The sequence below is a fragment of the Ochotona princeps genome, chromosome 6, assembly GCF_030435755.1.
Source record: "Ochotona princeps isolate mOchPri1 chromosome 6, mOchPri1.hap1, whole genome shotgun sequence".
In the NCBI taxonomy this organism is placed as follows: Eukaryota; Metazoa; Chordata; class Mammalia; order Lagomorpha; family Ochotonidae; genus Ochotona; species Ochotona princeps.
The window spans coordinates 7,726,989-7,747,442 of NC_080837.1; the positions used below are offsets into that span (position 1 = coordinate 7,726,989).

At 40.8% G+C, this 20,454-nt stretch overlaps 1 protein-coding gene across 3 annotated transcripts in view; it reads left to right on the top strand.

Moving 5' to 3' along the window:
* The window catches only part of ADAMTSL3 (ADAMTS like 3), a 318,481-nt gene that overhangs the window by 110,854 nt on the left and 187,173 nt on the right, over positions 1 to 20,454 (top strand). For all 3 annotated transcript variants that reach the window (XR_009245576.1, XM_058665539.1, XM_058665538.1), the window contains exon 5: positions 20,173 to 20,218. Coding sequence is in view for 2 of the 3 variants with exons in the window: in XM_058665539.1 (XP_058521522.1) it covers positions 20,173 to 20,218 (46 nt within the window). In the remaining variant the exon portion in view is untranslated. The remainder of the gene's footprint in view (positions 1 to 20,172; positions 20,219 to 20,454) is intronic.

Below are 20,454 nucleotides of genomic sequence, written 5' to 3' on the forward strand. Positions count from 1 at the left end.
AGTGTGCTTCCTATGTTTTCCTTTAGTAGTTTAATGGTTTCTGGGTGTAGGTTTAGGTCCTTGAGCCAATTAGAGCTGATTTTTGTATAGTGCGACAGGTGTGGGTCCTGCTTCTTTATTCTGCAAGCTGCTATCCAGTTGTCCCAACAGCTTTTATTGAATAGACCAGGTTTTTTACCTGGATTGTTTTCTGTTTTCTTGTCAAAGATTAGTTGACTATACATGTGTGGATCCCCTTCTGGTGTTTCTATTCTGTTCCACTGATCTTCTTCTCCGTTTCTGTACCAGTACCAGACTGTTTTGATAACCACTGCTCTATAGTATGTCTTGAGGTCTGGAATTGTGATTCCTCCGGTTTGATTTCTATTTTTCAAGACAGCTTTAGCTATTCGTGGTCTTTTGTGATTCCAGATGAACTTCTGTATCATCTTTTCTATTTCTGAGAAGAATGTTGCTGGGATTTTGATTGGGATTGCGTTGAATCTATATATTGCTTTCGGTAATATGGCCATTTTGATAATGTTGATCCTGCCAATCCAAGAACATGGTAAGGTTCTCCATTTTTTAAGGTCTTCTATTTCTTTTTAAAATGATTTATAGTTTTCATCATAGAGGTCTTTCACATCTTTAATTAACTTAATTCCTAGGTATTTAAGATTCCTTTCCTCTATTTTAAAGGGAACTGTACTTACAATTTCTTTCTCAGCGGTGGAATTATTTGTATACACTAGTGCCATTGATTTGTGTTCATTAATTTTGTATCCTGCTACTTTGCCAAAGTCTCTTATGAGTTCCAATAGTCTTTTGACTGAGTCTTTTGGTTCTCCTATGTAGAGAATCATGTTATCTGCAAATAGTGATAATTTGAATTCCTCATTTCCAATTTGTATTCCTTTAATTGCTTTTTCTTGTCTAATAGCTCTGGCAAGGACTTCCAAAACTATATTGAAGAGTAGCAGTGAGAGTGGACATCCCTGTCTAGTTCCAGATTTTAGCAGGAAGGCTTCCAGTCTTTCCCCATTTAGTATGATACTGGCATTGGGTTTATCGTAAATTGCTTTGATTATGTTGTAGAATGTTCCTTCTATGCCTATCTTGTTTAGGGTTTTTAACATGAAGTGGTGTTGGATTTTATCAAATGCCTTCTCTGCATCTATTGAGAGGATCATATGGTTTTTATGAGTCAACTTCTTGATGTGATGTATCACATTTATTGTTTTGCGAATGTTGAACCATCCCTGCATGCCTGGGATGAATCCCACCTGGTCCGGGTGAATAATCTGCCTAATGTGTTGTTGGATCCTGTTGGCTAGTATTTTATTGGAGATCTTTGCATCTATGTCCATCAAGGATATCGGTCTGTAGTTCTCTTTTTCTGTTGTTTCTCTCTCTGGCTTTGGTATTAAAGTGATATTAGCTTCATAGAACAAGTTTGGAAGAATTGCCTCTTTTTCTATTGTTTGAAAAAGCTTGTGTAAGATTGGGGTTAGTTCCTCCTTGAACGTTTGGTAGAATTCAGCAGTGAAGCCATCTGGTCCCGGGCTTTTCTTGGTTGGGAGGGCTTTAATTGTTAATTCAATCTCAGTGCATGTTATTGGGCTATTTAGATTGTTAATTGCTTCTTGATTCAATTTTGGTGGATTGTATATGTTCAAAAAATCTGTCCATTTCCTCTAGGTTTTCTGATTTGTTTGCATATAGTTGCTTATAGTAGTTCCTGATGATTCTTTGTATTTCTAAGATATCTGTTGTTATATCTCCATTCTCATTTCTAATACTATTGATGTGTATTTTCTCCCTCCTTTTTTTAATTAATCGGGCTGGTGGGGAGTCTATTTTGTTGATTTTCTCAAAGAACCAACTCTTTGATTGATTAATCTTGTGTATAGTCCTCTTGGTCTCTATTTGGTTTATTTCCTCCCTTATTTTGATGATTTCTTTTTTCCTACTAGTCTTAGGATTGCTTTGTTGTTGTGTTTCTAGTTCCTTCAACTGTAAGATTAGCTGATTTACTTGGTGCTTTTCTTGTTTCTTGAAATAAGCATTAATTGAAATGAACTTTCCTCTCAGCACCACCTTGATTGTGTCCCATAAGTTCTGATAAGTTGTGTTGATGCCTTCATTTGTTTCAAGCAATTTTTTAATTTCCCCTTTGATTTCCTCTCTAACCCATTGCTCATTTAGTAATATATTGTTCAGCCTCCATATGTTTGTAAGTCTTCCTTGGTGTTTCGAATTCTTGGTCTCAAGCTTCACTCCTTGGTGGTCTGAGAACGTGCATGGTATGATTTCCACTTTTTTAAATTTGCTAAGGCTTGTTTTATGGCCTATAATATGATCAATTCTGGAAAAAGTTCCATGTACTGATGAGAAAAACGTGTATTCTCTGTCAGTAGGATGAAAGGTTCGATAGATGTCAACTAAGTCCACTTGCTCTAGAGTTTGAATGAGTTCTATTGTTTCTTTGCTGAGTTTCTGGTTTTTTGATTTGTCCCTCTGTGTTAATGGGGTATTAAGGTCCCCCACTATGATCGTATTGGAGTCTATTTCTCCCTTTAATCCCATTAATATTTGTTTCACGTAGCTAGATGCTTTGGCATTTGGAGCATAAACATTTATTATGCTGATCTCTTCTTGCTGGAGGTATCCTTTGATCATTATGTGGTATCCTTCTTTATCTCTTTTGATGCTCTTCACATCAAAGTCTGTGTTATCTGATATAAGAATGGCTACTCCTGCTTGTCTTACGTTACCATTTGCTTGAAATATCTTTTTCCATCCTTTCACTTTCAACATTTTCTGATCTTTGTTGGTAAGATGCGTCTCCTGTAAGCAGCAGATAGTTGGGTTTTGTTTTTTGATCCAATCCTCCAATTTATGGCGTTTGATTGATGAGTTTAAGCCATTTACATTCAGCGTTATTATAGATAAGGGACAGTTTGGTCCTGTCATTTTGGCGATGTGTTGTTCTAAATTAGGTCTTGTGTTAGCGTTTTAGTTGGATGTTCTCCACATTTGCCTTTGTTTCTGATGGTTGCTATTTCTTTTTTTTTTCATAGGAACTTCCTTGAATATCATTTGTAGGGCAGGTTTAGATGAGACAAAATCTTGAAGTTTTTCTTTATTGTGGAAGAATTTTATTTCATTTTCAAAGACAAAGGAGAGCTTTGCAGGGTAAATTATTCTGGGCTGAGAATTTTTCTCTTTTAGAATCTGGAATATGTCACTCCAGTCTCTTCTGGCCTGTAATGTTTCCTCTGAAAAGTCAGCTGTGAGTTTAATTGGGGTTCCCCTATATGACACTTGATTTTTTTCTCGTGCACATTTAAGGATTTTTTCTTTTTGTTCAAATAAAGAGAGTTTGATTATCATGTGTCGTGATGAAGTTCGTTTTTGGTCAACTCTGTTGGGAATTCTGTAGCCCTCCTGTATATTATTTTCTAATTCTTTGCTCAGCTTAGGGAAGTTTTCCTGTATTATTTCATTGAATACACCTCTAATCCCAGCTTTTCTTTCTGCACCTTCTGGAACACCCATAACTCTTATGTTAGACCTTTTAATCATATCTTTTAATTTTTGGATACTTTTTTTAGCTTGACCTAGCTCTGCTTCCAGCTTTTTGTTTGTTTCTTCGTGGTGGCAGGAAATATCTTCTAATTCTGAAATTCTTTCTTCTGCCTCATTCATTCTGTTTTTGAGACTCTCCACTGTATTTTTAATTTGCTCTACTGTGTTCTTCATTTCTGATATATCAGCCTTAATTTGATGTATTACTGCTATTTCTTCTTTGAACTCTTGTTTGTACTTCTCATTGTTGACCAGCAGCTTTGCAATGAGTTTTCTGAGTTCTTTGTCCCCCATTTTCTCAATGTCTTCCCCAGTTAACTCTGAGAATGGGCGAAGCTTTTGCTCCTTTGTTGGAGAGACTTTAGTAACATTCATAGTGTTTTTTTCTTGTCTTTTACCTTTTGTAATTGCCAATCTGTTTGACGACCTCTCTATGGTCTGTTACCTCAGGTGTATAAATTGACTTTAATGTTCAATCAGTACCCTGAGTTTAGGAAACACAGCTGTCCTGAATAATTGCTTTGTCCGTGGCACTGATTTTATAGGCAGCACTGAGCTTGTCGCCCCCTGCTAGCCAACACGTCTAAGTACCTCCTGAGGTCACCCTGGGCAGACTTGGTGGCCAGAAAGATCAGGGGGCTGTCGCAGTCAGCTCCAGGGACTACACAGACCCCCCAGGCTGCAAGACTATTGCCGTGGGCTCAGCTCCGCGCAGTTAACCAACAACACGCCCACTCTGGATCTCCACTTAGGGTTCACACCTGCTGTCCTGCCACCCGCTATGGCTCCAGGTGGAGAACTGCAGTTGCTAGTTTTCAGTTCCAGGGACCACACCGACCCCGCAGGGAGCAGAGCCGGTGCTCCCCTCCACCCCTAGATCAGATCTGTATGAACAGTCAGAAAGGGGCCTGTGTGTTGTTCTGTCAACTTCGCTTTGCGTCTCTCCACACAAGGTGGCTCCCTGAGTCCCCGACTCCCTCTGCCTGCAGCTGGTCCCAAACACCCAGCTCAGATTGTCAGGTCCCGGACCACACTCGCCTTCCCAGCTCCCCACACAGACCCGGGCTCTAACCTGGCGGTCACAACGTCCGTGTGGAGGCCACCGCCGGATGTCTGGCTGGCGCTGCAAACGGATCGCTGGAGCCCGGATCACCGGAGCCTGCGGTTCCGAAGGCTGGCGAGTCCCTGGTCGGCCACAAGGTCAGTCACAGGAGCTCTTCGTGCCAGGAAAGCGTCACTTCCCAGCTCTGCCGGAGATGATTAGCCCAAATGGCTGGGTGTCCAGGGGAATCCGAGGGTCCACAGCTCTAGAGGTTGAGGTCCGACGGGGCTTGCTGTGCAATGAGAGTGGCTCCTACTGCTCCTGAGAGGCACCCTTGGCGTGGCCTTGGGAAGCGGAGAACACGCACCCCCTGGTGACTAATATGAACAGCAGCCGGTCAGGGGGCTCTGGGATCCATTCTCGCGTTTTTCATTTTGAGCCATGACACTGTACTACCTCTTTAGGATTAAAGTACTTCAGTATGTGACGGGGCTCCCCTTGTCTTTTTAAATTAATCAGACTTTTAAAGTGCTCAAATACAGCAAGATTCTGGGGCTTCCGAGGAGTCATCGGAGGTCTGTGTCAGATCCTGCAGCCACCCGGCTCCCGGAATGGTGAAAACAGAAACTCTGTAGGCTAACTCTTCTCAGTAAGGCTTATTTGAACAAAGTGAAACAGGGAAGCTTTACAAAGCAGACGCCTCTCACAACTAAAGGAGGTTCTGAGAGCACTCAATTTCTTCTTTTTAAAATGTTGTTTTATTATTGCTTGTTGAAACTCCTATTATTCAGATGTTAGATCCTCTATTTTTCTATCTTTGCCTATTTGTCTTGCTTTCTGGTTGAGATTGACTTAGCTCATTTTCCAGATTTCTTACTAAATATTTTATGTTTCTGTCTTTTTTTTTTTCCCCTGAGGTACCTTTTGTTCCTGAGCGTTTTAAAAATAGTATTTGATTCCTAGTTCCCAGATGCAGTACTTTCTGTTTCCTATCTGAAGATGTGAAAAAACTTTTGGGCAGAGGTTTTCTTCTGCTTGCACAGTCTCACCCCTTTCCAAGTCTCTGGCTTGTGTGTGTGTGTGGTGTTGTTTCATGCTAGAGACATTTCCTGAGTTTCAGATCCTTGTCTGTGCATATTACAGAAAGGAACAGTGAGCCTGACTTGCAAGACATGTGCTAATTCTAGTCCATTTTATTGCCTTTTGCGGTCTTTTCCTGTTTTATTTTGGGATGCCCCGATTTATAAGCTTGATCCAGTGTCTCTGAAAATTCCAACAAGAGTGGTGTGTGCCAACAAAATTATTTTAGAATTCTAGAGAATTCTAGAGAAAGAATACAGTGGGAGGAATTGGTTTATTTGATATTATCTTATTCCATGGTTGTGGTCATTAAAGCAGTATATTGACAAAGACATAAACATCAGTAGGAGGAAATAATTGAAAGCTCTATACCTAGCGAAAGAATACTATCTGTACTTCAAATCAACAACAATTAAGAAGCAAACATGTGGAACGATATTCAACGTGGCTAAGGAAAAACACACTGACACCATAGTGTGAAACCATGGCCATCAGAATGGCAAGAAAAAGTGGACAGCACGGAATGCTGGCAGGATGCAGAGAAACTGACCGATACACTGCTAGTAGCATGTGCAACAGTGCAGCTACTCCGGAAAACCGGCAATTTCTTCATATGCTTGTAATTGCCACACAGCTCCCAGGCATCTGTCGCTCGTGATGACTTGGGTTCACATAAGAGCCTATTTATGAGCGTTTAGAGTCGTTTGACTCTTAAAAACCCAAGGTGAAAACAACCTGAGGTGATGGTCCTCATGTTTTGAAGAGTTAAACAGAACGTGGTATATCCGTATCGTGGAATAGTATGCAGCAACCAAAAAGAAACAAAATGCTGTTACACGCTGAAGAATTTTTAGAGAATTTTAAGTTCGAAAGAGGTTACATGCCACGTGATTCTACCTATGCAACATTCCTTACAAGATGCCGGTTATGGTAATGAGGAGCAGATGAGTAATTGCCAGGTGGTAAGGAAGCAGGTGAGGCGGGAGGGAGGAGCTGCAGCTACGCAGGGCAGAACTGATGGCAGCAGTGTTCTGTACTTTAACTGTGTTCATGTCAATATGCGGCTGTGTTATGCACTGGAGTCGGCAAGCTGCTATCATTGGGAGAAACTGAGTAAAGGCAACATGGGATCCATTTCCTTATGTCTTACCAATGCATGTGATTTCCATTGATAAAAGATGCTATTCCTGGGCCTGGCGTGGTGGCCTAGTGGCTTAAGTCCTCACCATGCACACACTGGGATCCCATATAGGCACCAGTTCTAATCCAGGCAGCTCTGCTTCCCATCCAGCTCCCTGCTTGTGGCCTGGGAAAGCAGTCCAGGACGGCCCAAAGCCTTGGGACCCTGTACCTGTGTGGGAGACCTGGAAGAAGCTCCTGGCTTCGGATCACCGCAACTCTGCCCGTTGCAACCACTTGGGGAGTGAATCTGCGGATAGGGGATCTTCTTCTTTGTCTTTCCTCCTCTCAGAGAGAGAGAGAGAGAGAGAGAGAGAGAGATGCTTTTCCTCAAAAAGAAAAACAAAACCTAGAGATTCATGGTAAAATAGGACAGTAATTCTTTGAAAAGTAGCGTTGGTTGAATCCATCCAGCCTAATTGCACTCCGATACCTGAGTTTGACATCTGACTCTGCTCTTTATCCCACCTTCCTGTTAGCACATGCCCTGTGAGTCAGTGGCGGGTGGTTCAGGTAGCTACTTCCCTGTCACCCTCGTGGAGACCTGGACTGAGATCCTGGCATTGGAGTATTAATCTGTGGGTGGGAAGTCTCTGTCTCTCTGCTTCTCAAAAGTAAATACAGAAATGCAAAGTAGAGACTTAAAAAAAGATAAAACTAAACCTATGTGAACTTCAGAGAGAGAGAGAGAAAGGAAAGAAGGAAGGAAAGATGGAAGGAAAGAAAGAAAGAAGGAAGGGAGGGAGGGAGGGAAGAACTGAAAGCCAAACCAGTAATTGCATATCTATTCTTGTGTTCCTCTGGTGACAGAGATGGGATTTATCAGCTCTTTAGCCAGGCTGTTGAGTTTTAGTTCCTTGGAAGCTCAGGAGATTGAGTCCTGGTTGCTTGCTGGGCCCGGTACAGAAATTGCAATTCTAATAGAAAAGCAGGACCCTTGAGATTCCCACACCTACTCAACCAATGGACTAGGAAATAAACGATTATAGCAGCATTGGGAACTTAAATACCTTGGTCTAAATTGTGAATGGAACTACCCCACCACCACCACCTTGTAACAATGGATGTGTTCTCTCAAGGATTTGAAGTGCCATGTGTTGACTTGTGTTAGGCTGGCTATATGAGCCTCTATGTGCTCAATGGAAACTGTGGGATGAAAACCTAACAGGAGATGTGTTTGTGTAGCCTGTGATAGTCCTCAGTAGCTGGTGGCAGGGAGAGCTCCGCAGAGATAGACTAGGCTGCACAGGGCTCTTGTTAATGGAGCCCAGCTTAGGATAAGTGTGCAATCTAAAAATACATCACACACAGGAAATATTGTCCCAAAGCAAGCATAAGCAGGCGCAGCATCGCTGATGAAAGGGAGGAAAATCATAGTTTTCCGTATCCATGGCACAAATAGCATTTGACAAAATGAATATGAATTCATAATTTAAAAGAAGTTTAGCAAAGTTAAGAATAGAGGTATACTTTGAATATACAGTAGCCATAATCCTTCACAGTAAAATGTCGCTGCATTTTCATTTTTTTTTTTAATGATTTGTTTTATCTGAAAGCCAGTTTTGAGGGAGGTGGAGGTAAAGATACAGAAAGAAAGAGGTGTCTTCCATCTGCTGGCTCACTCCCCAAATAGTTGCAATGGCTGGTGCTAGGTCAGGCCAAATCGGGGAGCTTCATCTGGGTCTTTGACATGGGTTCAGGGGCCCAAGGACTTGGGCTATGTCTGCTGCCTTCCTATGTCATTAGAAGGGAGCTGGATCAGAAGTAGAGCATCTGGGACTTAAACTGACATCAGTGTGGGCTATTGGCATGGCAGATGCTGGCTTAGCACGTTAGGCCACAACGCCAACCCAGTTGCATTTTCATTAACATTAAGTATAAATCAGAATGCCTACTGTCTTTGTTTAAACTTGTTCCTGTACTTGTGTTTCTAACCAGTGATGCTAGGAAAAAAAATTAGTTAACATTTTGAAAAGAAAAAAATAGCTCTGCCTATTAGGAGACTACTGGTAGCATAACTGGAAAACCCAAAAGCACCCATGCTTAAAATAACAACTTTTAAAAGAGTTCTTTAATGATGACCAAGAGCAAAGATAATGCCCAAATAGCAAGTGAGGTCCTACATAGAGGCAAAAACTACTTAGAAGCAAAGCTTCAAACATATACCATTACACTACTAACAAAACATAAGGAAACTTGTGATGATTTCTTCATAAGAGATGTGCAAGATCTTTAATGCAAGGTATAAAGCACACTTCAGTACAGGGAGAAATATATGTTTGTAACTAGAAGGTATCAGCATCATAAAAATGTCAAATTTCCTCATAAATTAATCTTGAAAATTTTATTTTAGTTCTGAGTCATAGTTAATTACAAAGGTAATGAAAGCAATTTTGAAATAGAACAAAATGGGGGATTTCATTAAACACGAAGATGCTGTTCATTTAAACATAGAGGTGGCCTGGACAAAAGGAGGCCCAGGTGGCAAAGAGCCCAGAAGCAGAAATACACACGGATAGGACTGGGATGGGTACTTAAGATGGTGTCATAAATCAGTGAAAGAAAAAGATACCCCATACAGGGGTTTACATGAGCTTATTGACATTCTAAAGAAAAAATATGAGAACATACCAATTCAAAGAAAGAGTTACAAGCTGATTAAAGCCTATCTATAAAGAGCAAAATTTAGGGTCCAATGCGATGACTCAATTGGCTAATCCACTTCTGGCAAGCGCCAGGATGCCAGTTCATGTCCCAGCTGCTTCACTTCTCATCTAGCTCCCTGCCTGTGTCCTGGGAAAACAGTGGAGGAAAGCCCGAGGCCTTGGGACCCTGCATATGCATGGGAGACCTGGAAGAAACTCCTGGCTCCTGGCTTTGGATCAGCTCACCATCAGCCACTGTGTCCATTTAGGGAGTGAATCAGCAGATAGCATATCTTTTTGTCTCTCCTTCTCTCTGTAAATTTTCCTTTACAATAAAAATAAGCAAATTTTTAAAGTATGAGTTAAAAAATATTTAGGAGAAAATATATGGGAGAATCTGTGTGATCTATGGATAGTGAAATATTCCTTAAATACGGAAACAAAGAGTATAAATTATAAAGGTGAAGTTGATAAATTCAAGCACAATAAGAATTACTTCCATATCACAAAAAAAGAAAGAAATGTGCTATATCCCAAGAAACAAGCCTCAGGATGAGAAAAAACCTTGCCAATGAATATAATCAGCAAAAGATTTTTTTATTAGAAATAGTTAAATAAATTCTGTACACCAATACACTGAAGGTAAAAGCCAACCACTAGAAACATGGGCAAAGGATGTGAACCAGGGGACTCTCAGAAGCAGAGCCTGTAGTGAAAATACCAACATTAGCAAAGAAAAAATACAAGAATAAGAAATTGCTCAAGAATATTTGATGCTCTTGAGATTGCAACGGCGGGGAATGTGTAAGTTTTAAAATGCCGACTCTTAGAAGCTTAAAAACGGGAACCTTCCTGCCCTGCAATGACAGCGATAAATGGAACATACAGTGGGGAATTAAGTTGTCAGCAGGTGGCGATTATGTGCTGGCATGGGGATGTAACTGTGGGCTAAGCCACCGTTGGCATCCTATGTTGGAGTGCCCATTGGGTCCCAACTACTCCGCTTCTGCTCCAGCTGCCTGCTGCTGTACCTGGAGGGCAGTGGATGATATCCTGAACACTCAGTGCCTTGCCCCTCACATGAGATACTCGGATAGAATTCTAGGCTGTTGGCTTCAGCTTGCTCCAGTTTTAACTCTGCGCATTTGAGGAGTAAACCAGAGACAAAATTCCCTGTGTGGATGTGTGTGACCCTGTCTTCCAAAAACAAATAAATAAGTAAATATTTTTTTTTAAAAATCTGGTAATAGTGAAACTGTAAGTGCCCATGACAGAGCAGAACTCTGCAGGGCTGTGCCCAGAGAAACACATGGAGATGTGCCTAAGGTGACAATGTAGGATTGTTCATGGCCAGAACTGTGGGCGCAGCTTAACATTTGCAGCCCATCTAAATCTTCATCAGTGTTTAGGAAAATTAACCATACAACAATTAATATTTGCAATAGCTTTATAAGCTGGGCTACTATGGAAACATGCAATGAGTGAATTAGGGTTACAGCTGTCAAGAAGGACATTCTTTTTTTTTTTTAAAGATTTATTCATTTTATTACAGCCAGATATACACAGAGGAGGAGAGACAGAGGAAGTTCTTCCATCCGATGATTCACTCCCCAAGTGAGCCGCAACGGTCGTTGCGCGCCGATCCGAAGCCGGGAACATGGAACCTCTTCCGGGTCTCCCACACGAGTGCAGTGTCCCAATGCATTGGGCCGTCCTCGACTGCTTTCCCAGGCCACAAGCAGGGAGCTGGATGGGAAGTGGAGCTGCCGGGATTAGAACCAGCGCCCATATGGGATCCCGGGGCTTTCAAGGCGAGGACTTTCGCCGCTAGGCCACGCTGCTGGGCCCAAGAAGGACATTCTTAACAAGTAATCAGAAAAGGAAACAAATCAAGCTGCAGCCTAGCTACCAAGACACATAGCAGAAAGTTGTGCCAAAACATCTAGCCTTACAAGGCAATGCACAGAAGGGGTGTATTCGTGTCTGCTTTCCTGTTCCATGAACTGAAGTATCCTCGTGGAGCCACATAGGATAGAAGAAAGCTCATTTCAGCCTATGAGTTGGGGTGCACAGTCCAGCGTGGGGCAGCTTTGTTAGACATCTGGCGAGGCTGGCAGTGGTGGAACAGTTCAGGGATGCCATCATGGAGAGCCACACCCCTTTGTCCTTCAGGGTCTGTCTGCTTATAAAGCCATCACAATTTATCATGGGCTGTGCCCTGACAACCTGTTCTACCCGGTTCAGTAACTTTCCCGAAGGCCCTGTCTCAACACACTGTGATTGGATCCGGTTTCCACCTTAATCCACCATTTACTCATCTACCTCTTCCCTTTCTGAAGTAGTACTGGCCTAAATTGTTAATTTTGTGAGACTTACACAATTTTCAGTCTGGGTTTTATATGATTCCTTGGCCTGAAATTTGCTTTGTAGGGTCTGAACATGTCCAAATTTCCCACCCCCGCCCCATGAGCTTCTCTAATTCAAACATGGAGACAGAAAGCAAACTGAAGAAATATATATATATATATATATATATATATATATATATATATATTAGAAATATGTGTTTTAAAAACTAAGTGAGAGAATTGTAAGTTCCCCAGTATTTACGGTAGGTACGTACATGACAGTAAATCCCGTTTCAGCTTGGTTCCTGGCGTGTGGCCAGAGCTGTGCCACATCCACTTGTTCCCTGTCTATGAGACAGAGACAGAGACAGTGACCTCATTTTTCTGCATAAAGAGGCAATCAAGTTGACTGCAAATAAAGGTAGCAAGTTAATAGCTTGCACATTCCTACTCCCTATATTTTCAGCAGACACAAATCTTGATCCTGTCTCATGACCATTTTAAGAATATTGACTGTAATTTTTGAAGTTCTTTGAGTTTTTTTTTTTTTTTTAAGGAAACCTGCTTCCTTTAGGAGGCTTATCAGTTCTCTTTATCCTTGGACAGCCTTAGAGACTTATTAAATCTCCATAAACATTGAGCGCTTGTGGTCACTTTTTTTTGGAAAAGGAATGTGGAGACTTTAATACAAAAGCATCCCAAGGTTCTCTAAAGCACTTGTGTGCCTTCTTCTTTAATTGGCGCTCCTTAAATTTATGACTTAGGGACGGGGACTGATGTGGCAATGCTGCACATGGATTTTGTGGTGGGTGAAGTTATTTCAGAGTTTGATTGCATTTAAGCATGCACTCAGTTCTTTCACACCGCGAACCATGTGCCAGCCAGAATGTCTCTTCTCTTTTGCAGAAATGTGTAACTTGATATTCTAGTCATGGGAAACACAGGTTTAAGTGAACTACTATTTTTAAAACTTAATATATTTTTATTCTTCAAAACACATGCTTCTTAGTCTTAATGATACTAGTATTTGAGTGAATATATCATCGAATGAATATAGTAAGTTATAGAGCTATGAACTCTAGAGAAATTTTATTAATGTCTTAAATGTATCCTCATGTGAAATCAACATATGTTTTTTATATATTCACAAATGTATGGCTTCAAAAATCTCCAGTTTCAGGGTGTTACGAATATTGTAATGGGGAGAAAATACATAATTGTGAAAGCATGTTCTTGAATTTTCATATCCTCCTGATAACCATTAGCTCTTGCATACACTAATTAGAATAAAATTAAAAACTTGTAGTAATATGTCTGCAGCTCAGTTTTCCTTGGGCCAACGGAATTATTTCCAGAATAAGCTGGCAGGTTCCTGCCTGGGGAATTAAGAATCCAATGTCCTTAACTTTAAAATAGCTTGCATTTCATTTTATGCCTGTTTCATAAAGTAGTCATTCCCTTTCAAGCTAAATTGTAACCGAAGCATGTTAACATCCACAGAGGCCAGTCAGTGGATTTAGTATCAATTTGGTTGGATGAAGTGAACACAGTGTTAAAAAAGGTGACCAGGTGGTTGGCTTTGGAAAATTTTAAGACTGACTTATAGTGGGAGTTGAGTGTGCTACTCCTACAGCTCTGGATTCATGTGCTGATACACAGTAGGTTCATCTTATAGAAGAAGCTGATGTGAAAGTCATGAGTCCAAAGTTGCGCTTTGTATTTGGAGAATCCTTGAAGTAAAATTCTTTGCTTTCTAGACCATGTAAAAGTATATACGTATTTTTATTTTGGTAAGAATGAGAAGAAATTCCAAGAGATCTCACGTGCACTGTTTTGCTCTCCAAATGCTGGGAAAGCCAACCTGGAGCCGGGTGCCAGGAATTCAGTCCAGGTCTCCAACAGGAATGGACAGAGACAGAAGTACCTGAGGCCGTTGCTTCCTAAGCTGTTGCATCAGTAGGAAGCTGGAAGGGAGCAAAGCTGAGATTCCAACTCAGGCAATCGGGATGTGGCGTTGTAGGTGGGGTCTTAACCACAGGGCCAAACACTTGCTCCCCTTTACCATCTTGCTTTACTGTAGTTCTAATGGTGGTTGCAGTGGAGATTTGCTTTATAGGGTTACGTTCTCAGGGTGAACACTGACCGTGCAAGAGAGTGACCCCTGGATGCTCAGCTTACTGCAGGTGACAGTGGAGTTAAATCATGGCTTCATGGTTTACCCAGGAGGCCTGAGACCCATCCATAGATGCCTCCAATGGGTATGTCTTTTTTTTTTAATCGTTTTTTTAAAAAGAAGTTTTTCTTCTTTTGCTTTTTAAAACTTTATTTTAGCATAACTATGCTTATGAAAAATGACTTTTTATTTTAAATAGCTAAAATTAAATCATTGTCCCTCTCAAAAGAAAGCTTCTGAAAAAGGTTTTCCAAGATTTGCACTCTAATGTTGCTAATCAATTCAAATGCTGTTAAACTGTGTCTCTCCAATTTGTGTGCCACCCGCCCCCAACTCCGGAAATTGGAATCAGAGTTTTCAGGGCTGTCAGTCAGCCCTATGGAAAGTGCTGTTGGATTTCACTTACCTGATCTGCTAGCGGATTTGCTCAGTTGGGGCTTTTCCAAAATAAGCCAAGTAATTGAAATTACCCTCCCACTTTTCCTGTTGCTTTCTTCTTTTATCCACACATAATAAGCAAAATGAGACCGGTCATGTCAGGGAATTGCCTGCGCTGCATGCTTAGCTCTTGATGGCCAGTTAGAATGGAGTCATTTCCCCCTGACTTCTGTACCCCAGTAGTTTTCCTGTCAACCCTCAAGTTGGTGCTGTTCGAGTGTTTAAAATTGGAAGTTGATCTACCAAGATTTTAATAAGTCTCATAGTGCCTGTGTCAGACTTTTTTTAAATGGACACATACAATGTTACAAAATATTAAGGCTTGGCCAACCCACTGTGACATTGCCAGCCACAAAAAAAGGAGCAGCTAATTAGACACAAGGTCTGCTTTTCAAGCTTGGAAATTTAACTACCTTCTACGTCATCCTTGTGGAGGCAGTTTTGTTTACATCTTATTAATGTGAAGAGAGTAGATTTAATGTATTTCATAGATTCAGTTCTATAAGAAGGTACCATACTCTTCTCTCTCTTCACTCCCTCCTTCAGTCTCCTTCCTTCTTTCCTTTAATTTCTGCAATATCTTAATTTTAATTCATTCTGTAACCCACAGGCTTGGTACACCACTCACTATAGTATTCAAGAAGTACAAAGTAGAAAGACAACAATTCCACAAGAGTATAAGCAAATACTAAAAGCAAGTCACATCACAAGATGTCCTTGGCATTCCTACACATTTTTTTTGGATTCTATATTAATTACCACATATCAGAAAAAAACATGATAGTTGTCTTTTGGGGACTGACTTATTTCACGAAGCATGATGGCTTACAAGTGCTTCCGTTTGGTTGCAAAATAATTTGGTTCCTTTTTAGTGACTGAGTAGTACTCCATAGTGTGTGTATACTGTAGTTTCTTTGTCCAGCCATCTGTCAGTGAACATCTGGACTGGCTTCATGTCTTTGCTAATGTGAATTGTATGTACAGCTCTAATCATGGGGTTACCAGTAACTCTTTCATGTGCTAATTTCATTTCATTTGTGGTAACTCTGATGATGTTTTCTTTTACTCTCTAACTCCTTTTTCCCAAAGCCTTCTTAATCCATTTAAGGGTTTTACCTTCCAGAAATCAAAAGACAAAAGAAAAATGGGAATTTAGATAGTAATTGGAACAGAAAAGGCAAAGTGAGAAAAACAATGTGAGTAGAAGTAGAAAGGGATGAATTTGAGAAGGAGTGTAAAGAAAGAAAGCCAGATACTAGCATTAAAAAGTATGCAAGAGGCAGGCAGTTGGCCTGGTGGTTAAAACACTGCAAGTGTGGACATTTGCATCTCATGTCGGAGTGCCTGGGTTTGAGTCTTGGCTTTGCCTGTATAGCCTGGGAAGCACTGGCGACAGATCAGATAGTTGGGTCCCTGCCAGCCACGTGAGAGACCTGTGTTGAGTTTCTGACTCCTGGTGCCAGCCTAGCCCCCTGATGGAGGGCATTTGAGGTGTTAATCAGCAGATAGAAATTATGTCTGCCTGCCTTGGAAATAAATAGAAAAAAATTTAAGGAATGTATCAGACACAATAAAATACAATGAAAAAAAATCACTCCAGAAAAATAAAATCTGCCCTGTGAAGGAATAGCTGTAGGGGATTTCTTGGGAGGATAAGAAAAGGTCAAATAAAGGAGACATAATGTAATGTGGGGCTGAGTATCTTAACTTTTGTCCCAGGTCCTTGCCCCCAAAGAGATGGGTTTCAAGTAGAGGTAGCTACATGTCTACTACACCAATGAGAACAGGATTTATTTAACAGTGAGGGAATCAACATACATTCATGTATGTGTGTGGGTTCCCCATCTGGGGAGTTGCCCGTGGAGGAGAGAGAAAATGAAAGCATCACTTTGAAGCATGGTCTTTGGACAAGAGATCTCTTCCAGGTTTTCAACATCTTTAATGGGTTGGGAGATAGTGCCCTAATCTCGTATACAAAAAGGGTGGGAGCTTAGCATGCTCCTGGGCCTGATGAGACAGATGCGCCCTGAGAAGGTTGATGTGTCAAATCAGCAGTTAGATGCAGGGCTACATGATTTCCAGCTCAGCTAGACTTAATGAACTGACTGATTATAAGATACCATATAGACAAGAAAGCCATGATTATTACTCTAGAACAAGAGTCATAATCAAATTCATGAGCCTAGAATATTCAGCAGCACTGATCAGTCTTCAGCTCCATTCAGCAGGTCCTACCATTTTCATCAAATTAGTGAAAAGGAAACTACAGGAATAGACACATTCCGACAATAACTTTTACTTACATGGAAAAGTTAAGAAATCAGGCTTCTTTCTCCGTTGCAAGTCCCGACGCCAAACATCAGTGAAATAAGTCTACAGTGTTAAGAAGAGATCATGCATCTAGGAACAACATATCTTAGTGCATTGTCTTTGAACAAAGATTCAGGGATACCCCAGCCAGCACCTGTTTCTTTCTTTTTTTTTTCTTTTAATTATTTATTATTTTACTTCATTAATTATATTGTATTATGTGACACAGTTTCATAGGTACTTGGGTTCTCCCCACCCCTCCCCAAGCCCTCCCACCATGGTGGATTCCTCCACCTTGTTGCATAACCACAGCTCAAGTTCAGTTGAGATTCCCCCATTGCAAGCGTAAAACAAACAATGAAATGTACCTTTGCCAATCAGGACTTAAAAAAATCACACATGGGCCCAGCGGCGTGGCCTAGCAGCTAAAGTCCTCGCCTTGAACGCCCCGGGATCCCATATGGGCGCCGGTTCTAATCCTGGCAGCTCCACTTCCCATCCAGCTTCCTGCTTGTGGCCTGGGAAAGCAGTCGAGGACGGCCCAATGCCTTGGGACCCTGCACCCGCGTGGGAGACCTGGAAGAGGTTCCTGGTTCCTGGCATCGGATCGGCGCATACCGGCTCGTTGTGGCTCACTTGGGGAGTGAAACATCGGATGGAAGATCTTCCTCTCTGTCTGTCCTCCTCTCTGTATATCTGGCTTTCCAATAACAATAAAATCTTTAAAAAAAAATAATCACACATAAACATGCTACAAAAGAACTAGAATTTGTTACCACTTTCTAGATATGTAGGACATGCATGAACAAAATGGAAACATAGTGTTTAGCAAAGCATGTTAATATTCTTTAAACAGGAAGACTGGGCAATCGCTCTTCTAGATGTTACACAAATGGAAACTTTTGTTCACCTGTATGTGAATGTTTCTAGAATTACAAAGTTTTTCTTTGTAATTGTAAATGTTTCTAAAAATTGTTCTTTGTAATGGAGAACAACTCAAGTAGCTAGCTGGCCAATGAATAGACAAATGCTTGTACACATTAGTGTGCACAATAGAATGCTACTCAGCAATTGAGAAGGAGAAAAATCACCGAGCCCTGTAAGAAGACTGAAATTCAAACATTATGCTTAACAGTCTCAAAAGGCTATCTACTTCATTGTCCTGTTTTCATAGGTGAAATTACAGAAACAGAAAACACAGTAGTTGCCAGGAGGTGAGAATGGGAAGCATTGACTACAGGAAGGTCTCACGATGTAATTTTTAAGACACGATGGCATGTACTTAATATTGGTGGTGCTAATAGTCCAAACAAGCCATATGGATTTGTCAGGACTCATAAATCTGTATACCCCCAAGGTGGATTTTAGTGTAAGTCAATTTCAAAATTCTAAGGAAAAAAGAAATGCGATATAACTGTTTACAGAAGAAAATCCCTGCATAAACATGTGACTATACTGAATTTAAATACAAAATTGCTTAAAAATGCATTAAATGATTGTTTTGGTGTTATGTTTATTTTAACCAGAATTTCAGAGGGTTTAAACTGAAAATTATGAAGAAGTCTGTTTAATAGTCTATGATGTAATCATTAAAACAATTTTCTCAACAAATTACCAGGTAAATGTTTATTTTAGATTAAAGAAAATAGGAAGAAGGCTTGGCAGTATGAGTTTTAACTCTGTAAAGAAATCATGACAAAAAAGATTAAATGATGGAATATTAAAAGTCTTGGTGAAGGGTGTTTTAATGACTAATTTTCCAGCTTAGCAGGTTTCTGGTTTTAACTTACAGTAAGCATAGGCTCTTTGGAAACCACATGCAGTGAGGTATATATCAGTCACTTTGGGTAGGCTCATATTTAAATCACACCAATGGGGCCGCATAGTGGTGTAGCAAGCTATGCCTGACCTGTGGCGCTGGCATCCCTTATGGGTGCCATTATGTGTCCTGGCTACTCCACTTCCAATCCAGCTCCCTGATTATGGCCTGGGAAGGTAGTAGAGGATGGCTCAAGTGCGTGGGTCCCTGTACTTAAGTAGGAGACCCAGAAGAAGCTCCTGGCTCCCAGCTTTGGCCTGTCTCAGCCTTAGCTGTTATAGCAATTTGGGGAGTGAACCAGTGGATGGAAGATCTCTATGTGCATTTCTCCTTCTCTCAGTAAATTTGCATTTCAAATAAATATAAATAATTTTTAAAAAATCACACCAGCCAAAAATTGCATCCCCAGATCCATTTGAAAAATAATACACTATGTATCAACTTTTCATCCCTGAACGTAAGTTAAACTTGTTTAGCTGGTCTTTCTATTTTCCATTTGAATGACCAGAGAAAAACATGTGACTTGTTCAAAAAGTGGAAAAGATGCAATTATTCTTAGGGAGTATGTAAAAATACAGAACAACAAGTTTTGGACTAAACAAAGCACCTTCTTGATAGAATTTCAGCACTCATGAAGTTTGCCTGGAAAGTGAGTGAGTGGCAGGTCCCAGAGCTGACGGCTGGACCAGAAGGCAGGTCAGGGGGTGGTCAGCCTTAGAGCATCTTTTCCACCCACCAGCATGGGCATCCCAAGGAAACTGTCTTAACACTATTTTGTAACATCCATTCAATAAGGCTGATGGCTGGAATAAGAAAGAAGCATTGCCTAAACACAATTTTTAAAGATGTATTTATTTATTGAAAGAGGGACAGAAAGAGGTGGAGATGACCTCTGCTGGTTCATTTCCCCCAAACGCTGTAAAAGCCATGTCTGGGCCAGGCTGAAGTCCAGGAGCCTGGAACTCCATCCAGGTCTCCCCCATGGATGGCAGGGCTATAAGCATGTGGGCTGTCATCTGCTGCTTCCCCAGGGAGCTGTATTTGAGGCAGAGCAGGTGGGACTCCAAGTGGCACTCCTCTGTCAGATGCAGGCAGTGGCTTAATATGCTGCTTCCTCAAGTAATTGACTCGCACAGACAGCCGTACTAAACGGGAGAAAGCTGCAGCGAGCTGGCACAGACACTCCCTAGGGACCCACGATAGACAAATGCTTTGCCCCTAGCTTCCCTTTGAGAATCACAGAAAAGCAAGCTATGAAGGAACTCCAAGGAGTTCAGAGGCAAAATAAATAACAGAGCAGAATATTTCGAAATGCAAACAAGGCGTCTTCGGAGAGTTTGGGGGAAATATGTCTCTTTCTTGACTATGAGACTTCTTGGGCACATTGATCATGGTCACTGAAAGCCAGTTTCTTAGAATTTAAACTTTGAGCCTTTGAAAAAGTATGCTGGGAAGATTTTCGCAGACCCAGGGCTTTGGGTCGGCTTTAAAACCAGGTTTTGTTTTGTTTTGTTTTTATTTGTTTTTGCTTGCTACCTCTACAAAATCAATATTTTTTTCTTTTCCTTTAGGAATTGTGAAGGGCAGAATATTCGATACAAGACTTGCAGCAACCATGTAAGTCCTATAAGGAAAAACATTAAACATGCAATATTTAAAAAAACATTCAGACATCAACATAAAACCATTTTTAAAAAACCTTCAAGCTAAATGCAATATTTTAAGTTATAATATTACAGTGGAGTTTGTCCAGTGAATGTTCTCTTGGTAAACTTTGGAGAGACTTGAGTATTTCTTTAGCTGACAAAAATTTTTGTATACCTAATACCTTTCATTTCACCATTTTTAGGCCA